The sequence below is a fragment of the Aplysia californica genome, unplaced genomic scaffold, assembly GCF_000002075.1.
Source record: "Aplysia californica isolate F4 #8 unplaced genomic scaffold, AplCal3.0 scaffold00018, whole genome shotgun sequence".
NCBI lineage: Eukaryota > Metazoa > Mollusca > Gastropoda > Aplysiida > Aplysiidae > Aplysia > Aplysia californica.
Window position 1 is genome coordinate 1572660 of NW_004797288.1, and position 11895 is coordinate 1584554.

Below are 11895 nucleotides of genomic sequence, written 5' to 3' on the forward strand. Positions count from 1 at the left end.
AGCAAACCAAGGGTCAAAAAGTGTAAGGAACAAATCCTGCCACCCTTTAGGAAAAATAAAAGCAGAACAAAAAAAACTCAAACATACAAACAAACAAAAAAGAGCAAGAAACCCCCCCCCCCCCCCAACAAAAACAAAAACAAACATAACAAACCAAATAAATAAAAAGACAGAATATTCAAAAGCACAATTTAAGTGGGTCAAAAAAACTAAAATTTGATCAATGATGTAGAGCTCCTTTATTGTTAGTGACTATTTTGCTTCCTTATCATGAGCTCAAGGACAGGAAACCAGAATTTAGCTCAGTGGATGAAATGAAGGCAAAACAAATTTTGTTAGCAAATCTGCAAGGTTCAGTTTTGCCCTGCAAAACCATATACAAAATGAACCAGAGACTGCTTGGGAAAAGGAAATATAGGGATAATTCTACAGAAAGGAGAACCAAGATTGGTACAATCATTTCTGTTCTGAGTTCATCGAGGTAGTGAAAGTAAAAGTCTTATCACACTCTAAACTCAATCCTCTCAAAACAAGTAAATATACTGCACAACTATCTTTTTAAATTGAAAACATGTAGAGAGACGAAAAGACAGGAGGGACAGTTGTTTATTCCAATTAAGCAAGAGAAATGAAGAATAAAGAGAATAAAGGGATTGTAAAAAGTAAACTCCCGAACACACACAAAACAATTATAAACAAACAGAAGTCGAGTGGCTAGGGAGCTCTGATTCCAAATATTGTTGAGCAATGTCTGTCCCAATCTATTTGTTTGGGTAGTGACTTGGGTGTGTCTGTGAGAAAACTCAAATTGAAAAAAAACTGTGCTGCCCTAAGGCAACCAGAAATGGCTTGCTTGTATTGTCAGCATTGTGACAAAGTGTACTGCGTGCAGCTGACATAACTTTTAATTGATTTATTTATACCACTGTATCAAAACCCCCCCTCCCCTCCAATGACCAATGAAACCAATAAATGTGGTACTTTTCTTTTTCTTGTTTATACTTGTACTGTTGTACTGCCAGAAGAACACAAATTTCAACGCTTTAAGTTGGAACACTTATCCTTGTAGAAAGTGTAGAGGAGAAAGAAAAAGAGAGGGACAGAAAACAGAGACTATCAGCAAAAGTTAACATCACGCATAAACACCAGAGCATAGACACGATCCATGTGTGTTACTCTTCCATAGGAGAGATTTCACCCTCTGCTGGTGAACAATGAGTTTATTCACTACCCCAAAATCAACAGGAGAAAAACCCTTCTTAGACCTGAACACATCAGTTTTTAATTTAGGAAAGAGTTTTATGGCACTTACAACACAATACGGTCATATAATTGCTGAAGATTAGAAATGTTGGAAAAGAGTAACAAACACCAAAAAGAAGGAGGAGAGATAAGGATGATATATGTTTAATGGGAAAGAAGGAGAAAACCCTGCCAGAGCACCCACCAACCACCCACACCTGAAGACATAAGGCAAACATTACAACAATCATTAATAAGGACTATAAGAACTATTTCAACCCCTTTACCACAGTCTAATTCTAGGTAGTACAATTAAAAAACTGATATAAAAAATACATGGGAAGTACCTTAATACCACACGAAAAAAAGACAAAAAGGTAAAAAATATAGGGTACAAGTATGGTATAAAATACAAACATAAGCCATCTAGAATTAAGTTCAGCCTATGATAAATTATAAACCCAATCCAAGATTCAGAGGAAGAAGTCATGCGTGCATAAACAGAGAGACGAACCATTTCAGAATAAAGGATGACTTTGAAAGAAGAAAAAAGAATCAGAAATAAAGTGGAATAGAGTCATCAAACAGAGAATATTAATCATAAGAAATATCACTGAATACCAGCACAATTCATCTAGTACACAGAAAAGCCAAAATGAAGAAAAAAAAAATCAAGCGCACACAAAAGTGGTAAAGAAAACCAAAAACTTCAAAATCACTGTTCAGGGACATTGTAATCCCTGTGTTGTACCAGATGGAGTGGGAAACATTGAGAAAGCGGTTTGGTCTTCAGAGTTTGTCCCCATCTAATTTGAGGGCCTTTATGGGCTGTACATTAGTAGTAAAACTTAGTACAAGGACAATATGACACCGAAAAGAGGAGAAAGAGTCAGAGGGGGAAATTGCAGCAGAGGGCGATGGAGCCATTTGCTATCATCTCAGAACTTTTTCCAATATATTTCATAAGAAAAGTTGTACGAGGATCTGCTTTTAAATTTGGACAACTGAGAGTCAGAAACCATAATTTCCCTTAAAATAAAGCAAAAGACAAACTACCTTGCTTGGAAGGACAGCATAAAGACTTAATGCAAAGAGAAAATACAAGGAAGAACAAAACTGTACTAAAAAAAAATAATAATAAAGCTGCAAATACCTTAACACATGCCACAGATACAGCAAGGAAAGCACTGTCTTTAAAAAAAAATGTAAACCCTTTCCAGTAACAAACAAAAAATTCAGGTCCAAAATAATTCCCTTCAGAGTATTCTGTACCGCGACACTGACAACTGCTTATTGGTTGACACTGCATCACCACTGAGTTCTGTCGGAAGATAAGCAGCAAAGGGCCTTTGCTTAAATCAGTGAGAGAGCTGTTCCATCCTGCACTAAACATTTAGATGTACGAGAAACAGTTTCATGCCATTTGAACATTTCTAGTGTTAGTTTCAAGTCACTTGTGTGGGTGGCACTGGCAAGGAATTCACTCAAAAGCATGGCATGTTCAGAGCATTTCCTTGTGATTGGTGCCAAAAACAAAGCTCCATATTCAGTCAGGTGAGAGAACTTACCTGGTCGAGAAGACCCCCGGCCACTGTCCACTTGCCGACCAGAGCCAGGAAAGGTGTGAGAAATGTGGGCATTGTGACGAACACTTTTCACCATCTGTAATGAACAGGTAAGTACTTTTCCAGGCTACTGTTCAAAATTGTTGAAATCCACAAAAAGAAACAACAGTGATAAAAAAAAAATTATTACAGGGCTTCTGGAAAACCAGGAGGAGAAGGGAGAAATTAATTGCTGGTACTGTTATTAATCAAATATCTAAAAAAATAAAATAAAACTTAAAAAGAAAGCTGAAATTCATAATTACACGCTTTATTCTTTTCAGTAAAAAAATGCCATCATTGTCTCCTATAGTATGAACTTCTCTTTTGCCTCCTGCCCCTCCCCTATACCCCTTCAAAATATTGTTTTTCTCTCTAGTGCTTCTCAAAATGTGTTTACTCATTGGTTGAAAGAAGTAAATCTTACACTAAAGAGTGTAGACAAATTGCGTTAAAACAATGAAAATGATCTGGGAACTAGCATATATGTTTTCTAAAGACTTAATATATGTGTTTAAGACTGACTGGGGAAGGCACATATAAATATACGTGTCTCTTTGCTCCAGCTTTTTAGATATAGACTGAGATGTTTAATACAATTATGAGGCATCGTGGGGAAATCAGACCTTCATAAAATTAATGATATCAAAGAAATCCGCATTTTTGTGGAGAATGGGCAGTTTTTTTCACAATGTCTTTTTTTGGCTCAACAAATTTAAGTGTAGACTTTATTGAAAAATGTTAGTCAAAGGCATAAAAACTGTAAATTTGCAGTTTTCATGGACTCTCAAGCTTTGTAAGTCACCAAAGTTGGGGGGCTAATTTTACCTCTGAAACCAGGCAACCCCACCTCCTTCCACTGCATATATCTCAAGAAGTGAGGTAATTTTTTCATTGAAAGTAAGACAAATGAACAAGTTTTAACTCACTTGAGCCTGAGCTATTTTTCACCCACACCCAACAACCATTGCACCCTGACACTTTTGGGGTTTAGTAATGCTAATGCGTTTATCACAAAAAGACAGAAAGCTATCATAATTTTTTAAAATGCAGCAAAAAAAAAAAAAGAAAGGAATTCTCTCAGAGAAAAAGAAAACTTCATTTAATTCGTCGGAATAGTTTTTATTTTATCAATATTTTGAAAGGGCAATGTCTGGGGTTTAAGCAATTTTTTCTGTGCCCAATTTTTAATAATAATTATCCATCGCAAAGCAGGGGTGACTCACACCTCAAAAAGTATTGCGCATAACTTCACCAAAATTTTAGCAAAACAAAACAAGTGATTCAACTAATGGCTCGCCGCTTCCTGTAGCTTGCAACCGAAAAACACAGGAGATATCAATCGATAAAGCGCATCCGCAAATACATAGGATTATGCCACAGGGGCCGGCGGCGTGTCCTGTAAATATACGGGAATAGGCTCAAGTGAGTTAAGGTCATACCAATAGCTCCACATGCCTAAGAACAGACGAGCGCCTAAATGCACCACGTAGTGACACAATTACATAAATTACACCGATGACGTAGAATCAAAATCACAAAGTCTATTGCATACAATCTTTGAACCTTATTTACACTAACAATATTCATTCCAATAATTTATTAGTTCCCTCAACTGCTGCCTCAACAGAATAAAAGAACAAAAAGGAAATAAAAAGATAAATAAACAAAAAAAGGTGCAAATCTTACAGTGTCATCTATGGCTTCAGGTAGGTCATGTATTCTCTGCATTTCAGCCTGAACATTCTTGTGCGTGGCAGTCATGGAAACGATGTCATTTTCCAAATGACTTCCAGTTGAACTTCGGGTACTAGATTTCTAGGTGAGACATGAAAGATCAAATGAACATTTCCTAACCTTTCATCCTTTCCCTTTTTTTCCCACTGACTATTTCAATGAGCAATACACCCGTTAATTGTTCAATTTTAATCTCTTTCTGACATATTCACAGTTCAAGAAGTAGGCCTATCAAAGTCCACACTTTTGAAAATAGCTTGACTGTAAAAATTTCGAAAATCAAAGACCAAACACTGTACCAAAAAGGCTCAAGTTGTAGTCATCACCCTTTTGATCTGAAATTAAAGTACCATAAAAGGAAGTAAAAAAGAAAGTAGAACACATAACTGAATTATCACCAACAGTCGTCTACTTCAAGACTTACTGCTCATTTGAATCATTAGAATATGTGACAAAATAATCAAAACAAAGGTAATCGCCTCCAAACTTACAAAAGAGTTGTATAAAAGCTAAAAAAAATCAAACCTGCGTATGAATAGTGAAAAGACATTAAAGACGGTCAGTTCCCATAAAATTGTCATAAATGTGAGTAAGAAGGATGATGAGCAAAAACTGAAGAAAAAAAATATCGCTCAAGAAAATTGTATAGAACGAATTCATAAATGGAAAAGAAGAGGTTAATATTTAAGGCAGAAAACCTGAGTTTAAAAATCTCTCCGGGACCTACCCCTCTTCCTTTGCCTTTTTTCATTGGTGTAGCGTACAGGTCACTGATATCTCCTCCACCTCCCCTTGCCGAGTCTGGGTCACCAAATCCTTCTAAATCTCCTGCAACACATCAACACATGGTTCAGTCATGAAGAAACAAGACAGATTGAGACGACCAGGAAACGATAATACATTTTTGGGCATAAGAATATATTCAGAGCAGAAATTCAATATTCACCCACCTTCATGTCCTTAGAACCTCCAAGATTCAACATTGCAATCCACTGAAATATACACGACATGTAATCTGTTGCATCAGAAACAAAGACTACAGGAATAAAAATCATTGTTAAAAATATCATTTGAACAGGATTTGAAAATTTTAAAATGCAATTTGTTCATCAGATACTGGTATCTGTACAGCAAGTTAAAAAAAAAAATCCCAAGATTTCTTAATGTAAATACGAAGAATAAAACATCACCAGGTGAAAGATCAAACAACTTTCTTAAATTTCAATATAGACAATATCATATGTGAGGCATCGTGGTGAAATCAGGCACTCGTCAAAATCATGATATCTAGTTTTACTTTTTATGTCTATTTACAATCAAATTTCGGTGTGGATTTTACTGAAAAACATAGATTAAAGGCACTACAACAAATGTAAATGTTCAGTTTCCAAGGACTCTCAAGCTTTGGAAATCCCCAAACTTTGGCGGCCATTTTCTTGCTAATTTTACCTTTGAAACTAGGGGACCCCGACCTCCTTCAATCACAAATATCTTGACTTCTATTTAAGATAAGTGTTTTTTTTTTCGAAATATAGTCAAACGATCAAGCTTTAAGATGATATCAATAAATCAAGATGCCCAATAATGGACGGGCGCCTGATTCTACCAAGTCTTGACACATTTCATAGGTAATATTTGTACTGCCATTCATTTTACTTGTAAGACCAGCAACTATATGTATATTTAACCAGTCAGAGAGTATACAATAAACGATAGACCCATGAAAATTACTCATTTAAAAATAAACATTCTTACCAGGTTCGGCATAGTGTCCCACACTGCCAGAGTAGCGAAATTGAGGTGGTACCGTGTTCCCTCCTTTCCTCTGCCTATCTCTGTTTGGCCAGGTACCGAAGTTCACTTTGCTATACCTGAGAGTAAACATTATCTAATATATTATAAAACTGTGTGTGCGTGAGTGTATGTGTGTGTGAGTGAGTGAGAGAGAGAGAGAGAGCCAGGGAGAGAGAGAGAGAGAGAGAGAGAGAGGGAGAGAGAGAGAGAGTGAGTGAGAGAGAGAGAGAGAGAGAGAGAAAAAGAGAGAGAGAGAGAGAGAGAGGGAGAGGGAGAGGGAGAGAGAGAGAAAAAAAATGAACACAAGTAGGGACTGAAGGTTACCCCAAAAATTAGTTTGTGTAAATAAAATGATATACTTCCCAAGTAAACACATTAAACCAAAAGTAGTCCCCATATGGAAAGCTTATAAACTAGATGGTAGTCCAGTTATGATAAGGTCATCAAATACACATGTTTTATTATAACCTGTCCCAAAATCATAGAAAATATCATGAAAGTTATGATAAAGTGTTTGTGTAACATACTCTGAATAAAGCACACATTCAGATACAAAGTATGTGTTCATTTTTCTTGACTCTAAGTCCTGAAATACCTTGCTAGAAAACTCCTGTAGGAAGTATCAAGAAAACGACAATTTTTTTGTGAAAAGGACATTAGCACTTAAATAGAACACAAAAATGTTATTTTCAGAGAAAGTTCAAGTCTTTATACAGATTCCTATAAATTAAACACAGACGTCATAAGGACAGGCACATACAGGAAAAAAATAAAATAAAGTTTGAAACAATGTAAATCCAAATCTAAGACAAGGAATAAAGAATGAGGTGAAAATTTATCTAAAAAAAGCTCAATACTTTCTCTCACAACAAAATCATTATAGTGTCATCTTGGTGGTTTTTCGTAAAAAAAAAAATGGGTTCCTCACCCTAGCTCATCTATTTGCTGGTAGTCAAAGAGGCTACTCTCTGGTTCACTAAATTCATCCCTCGGAGACTCTGGATGGCCCAGAATCCTGGGAGGAGACGACGCTCTCGGCCTCTGGGATGGTGCGGAACCCCCAGCAGGCATGGTGGCTGAGACTGCACGGGACTGTGGGACAGCTGTGAACACTGGGGCAGACATTACACCTTGGGCCACCTGCGATGAAAGTAAAAAAAAAAAAAAAAAATAAAAACCAGGCAAATTGTAACTTTCCCTGGAAAAGATATACTATGTGAACCAAACACAGAAGCACCCATGATATTCGTATGTTGTCTAGCATGTTAGTTAGCCAGCTGAACATTACAATCTTGAGAGCAAACTGATTTTTTAACTCTAAATGTACACATTATGAAAATGAAAATGAACAAAGAAAACCTGGTTTTGCATTCTCCTACTGAAAAGCATGAAATGTTTCTCTATCATGCACTGCTCTCAGCAGTGCAAAGTATGAGTCTGATTTCATTTACTGGCCACCTGATACATAGTTTAACACATTTGGACACAAGATAGAGCTTTGTAGTTGTGTTTGTATAGAGTGTTCTTGTTGAGAAATCCTAACAGGCAAAATTTAAGTGTTTTCAAAGGATAAAAGATTTTCTATCATATGTGAGGCACCATGGTGGTATCAGGCGCTCGTCAAAATAATGAAATCAAAGAAACTGGCATTTTTCTGCCCGACAGGTAATTTTTATAGAAATTTTGTTTTTAAACTCGAGGCTATTTAGGATCAATTAACAAACATATTTCTGTGCGAATAACCAAATTTTACTGAAAAACGTTGATTAAAGGCACATAGAATGCAAATTTGCAGTTTTCAAGGACTCTCAAAATTTGGATGTCACCAAACTTTGGTAGCTATTTTTTCTCTAATTTTACCTCTGAAACCAGGCGACCCTGACCTCCTTAAACCACAAATATTTCAACTTTCATTTAAGATAGATGGAACATTTTTTCACCAAAATAAGGAAGACAAATGAACAGGTTTTAATATGATACCAATAACCCCATATATGCCCAAAGATTGATGAGCGCCTGATTCCACCCCGTCGTAACACAAAATTACTTAATAAAATCATTCATTACTTTCCCCAAATGACACAAAAATTCCGACTGTTAATCCCACAAGGACTGCAAATTACAGGTAGACTAACATTCATTACGTAGTTTATATAATTTAAAATATTTTTTGTGAGCCTCTGAGATGAGATCAGTGATGATATTTAACAACTTATTTTGAGACAGTGAATTCCAAATGTTACCGTATGATTCACAGGCAAGTGTAATGATTAAGTAATAATAAGAGTGGGTGCTTTTTCGGTAGTTCCCACCCCCTTTATTTGAGCCTAGATCTACATCTAGATCTAGATCTATACGTTTGATGCACGGCGAGCTAAGATATCAAACCTAACAACTGCAAAACATCAATTTATGGTAAAATCAGGGGGGCATCGCCCCTGAAACCCCCCACCTTATTTTTATTAGCTTGCCCCCCTGAAACCCCCCTACTCTTGGGGCCAAAACCCACGAATAACAATTGCGGGGTGGGAACTACCGAAAAAGCGCCTAAAAATTATAATGAATAATATAATGCACACATTTTCTTTTACCAACTTCCGAATTCAATTCCCTTCACTTCGATTTATCCAAACTAGAGAGATAAAGAATGAGTATACCCGTACTGTATAGAACAGTTACATTACGGGGTTCTCCCTTTAAAATTTAAAAATTAAAATAAAAAGGATTGGCCCCATTGGCCTATCCTGTAGACAAGGAGAAGAAATTTGGACACATAGATAGGATTGGCCACCTCCATTATCACTAGCGCAGGCGAGTCTTTTGGCTATTCTCACCCGGTGTGCATTTACCGTTACCTAGATCTAGGCCAACCAATTTTGCGATCACCCTGAACCACAGAATCCTACACTGTGATATAACAGAAAAATTGTAGAATTCTGTGCCGTGAACAAACGTTCTATTACTACTGTTAGCCTTTTAAGCGTACAATTTTGTCTGTGGGCGCAGTGGAGAGAGAGAGAGAGAGAGAGAGAGAGAGAGAGAGAGAGAGAGAGAGAGAGAGAGAGAGAGAGAGAGAGAAAGAGGAGTAGCGCGAGAACTTCCATGCAAAACAAAATGGCGACCCGCGTAGTTCGGCTCGACTCGAAAAGTTAAATATAGCCGAAGCATCTTTGCAGACGACCAAATTAATTTACTTTTATGTTTTAACATCATTTTTTAACTTTGTTTTGGTCAATTTGATCGTCCACACCGATAGACAGTATTCAGAAAGAGACAGAGAGAGAGAAGGGGAGGAGTAGATCTTGCGAGAACTTCCGGGCAAAACAAAATGGCGACCAGCGTAGTTCGACTCGATTCGAAAAGTGAAATAGCCATAGCATCTTTGTAGCCGATCAAATTAGCCTACTTTTGTGCTATAACGTAATTTTTTCTTTGCTTTTATCCATTTGATCATCCACACCGATAGAAAATATTCCGAAATTAGGAAAAACAGGTCTTGTTTCACACCGGGTGAGAATAGTCTACGGTGGCAAGTCTCACCCGGGTTGAGAGGTCGATCGTACTTTTATTCTCACCCCGGGTGAGGATAGCCACTTCTGATAGGATTATAGGCCTAGGTAGAACTGGTAGTCAGGTAAAAGTAGCAGTTGCTCCCTCTTTCCATGTCCAAGGACCTGATATCACTTTCACTGTCCGGCACTACTTGGATATGGTGGCCCCGACTTTTGCGTAGTGTAGGCAACTGAAATATCGATACTGATTCAAATAGTCGGTATCAATGTTTTATGTTTTATCAGTAGCCTAGATTCTAAATCTAGATCTGGATCTAGATCTAGATCTAGCCTACAAAATGAGCAGTAAAATTTCACTTGTATTTCACAAAGCAAGGGGGGTTGCCCCCCTGACTTAAAAAAACAACAAAACATGGGGTGTCTCAGGGGGGCATCTCTGAATTTGACCATGATTTGATGTTTTTTTGCAATTAGGTTTGAAAGGCTATCTCTCCGGCACGCGAATCAAAAAGTAATCCTTTAGTGTAGTTAGACTGAGAACCAGAAGTAATCGTTCTAGATTTTCTCAAGGTTAAGTTATATTTCCCAGTCACAAAATTCGGGACCACCATATCCAAGTAGTGCCCACTGTCCATTAGCAGTTAATAGTTAACAAAATAGACTTCATTAATTTTAAAGTTTACCAGTAGTAAGTAGTCTGCCTAAAGAAAGTAAAAGTAAAAGTTTACGAAGTCAAACAAGTCTCGGCGCGTCAAGAATCTTTCAAAACAAAGAATCTGTGGCGAAATACAAAATGAGCTCCCTACAATACAAAACAACGCATGCAATAAGATTCTCGCTACGAGTTGGTGTGTCATCTGTTAAGAATAGTACGTATGGTCCTGAAAAACTCACCGGCCCAGTGGTTTTCCCTTTCCCTTTGCCTTTCTTTCCCACCATCTTGGATTCCATGTAAACAATCCCATCTGCGCAAGCCCAGACAAGAATTTAACAGTACCAAAGAAGAGCTCCAATTCGGTCTAGCTTTTGTTTCGCGTTATATTATATCATCATTGAGGGGCAGATGTGCGACAGACATCGGCGATCATGGTTCTCAATTCATTTCTTTGCTCGGATGCTCTTAAAAAAGCTACATTGCCCTGATCTTTTCCTATTACCCATTTGTTTAGCTTCCCTAAGTAGGTTGCTCCAGCCTACCCCTGCCTCGTTTGCCTTCAATTTTGCCAGTAAGAGCTAGATTTTCAAGATCCTTATGTCTATAAAAATAATTCAGGAGTCCCAAAAACTGCATTTGTCTTTTTTTGATGATTTTTTACAGTGAGCGTCCCACGTTGGTTTCATCAAGCACTACCTCATTTGATTTCTTTTCCTTCCACGATACTCTTAGCAGTCTCCTAAGAAAACACATTTCTGTTGCTTCTATTTTATTGTCACTCTCTTTAGTGATTGTCCAGCGTTCACAGCCATAGAAGGGTTGACCACACATAGCATTTCAAAACTTTCATTTTGGTAGTCATTGAGATGTTTCTATTTCTCAGGATTGGGTTCATTTTTTAAATTGAAACTAACCTTAGCCATTGTAATTCTCCGTTTTATTTCTGTGGAACATTTGGCATCAGATGTTATCATATATCCTAGATATTTAAACTAGTGGACTTGTTTAATCTTTTCACCTTTGTATGAGATTACAAGCTAGGATTTGCTGCTTAAAAAAAATATATTACCATGCATTCTGTTTTCTTTACATTCAACACTACTCCTTTACGTTCACTTTCTGCTACAAATAAAGTATCTAGAAGCAATTGAAGGTCTTTCTCTGAACCTGCTATTAAAACTGTGTCATCCGCATCTGATGCTATTAATATTATTTTCTCCATATACTTTGAGACCTGGAGATTCTTCTATGTTTCTAAGGATTATTTCACTGTACATGTTAAAGAGGTCTGGTGACATAACACATCCTTGCCTCACTCCTCTCCTAATCTGCGTATATTCACCGTATTCTC

At 37.1% G+C, this 11895-nt stretch overlaps 1 protein-coding gene across 2 annotated transcripts in view; it reads right to left on the bottom strand.

The window, feature by feature from the left end:
* Positions 1-10834, bottom strand: part of LOC101852072 (centrosomal protein of 89 kDa) — a 35218-nt gene extending 24384 nt beyond the window's left edge. For both annotated transcript variants that reach the window (XM_035971599.1, XM_005090507.3), the window contains exons 1-6: positions 10784-10834; positions 7306-7517; positions 6339-6454; positions 5311-5411; positions 4536-4664; positions 2811-2904 (exon numbers count right to left, since the gene is read on the bottom strand). In XM_035971599.1, coding sequence (XP_035827492.1) covers positions 2811-2904; positions 4536-4664; positions 5311-5411; positions 6339-6454; positions 7306-7517; positions 10784-10828 — 697 coding nt within the window. In that variant the 5' untranslated portion in view covers positions 10829-10834. The remainder of the gene's footprint in view (positions 1-2810; positions 2905-4535; positions 4665-5310; positions 5412-6338; positions 6455-7305; positions 7518-10783) is intronic.
* Positions 10835-11895: the final 1061 nt, after the last annotated feature.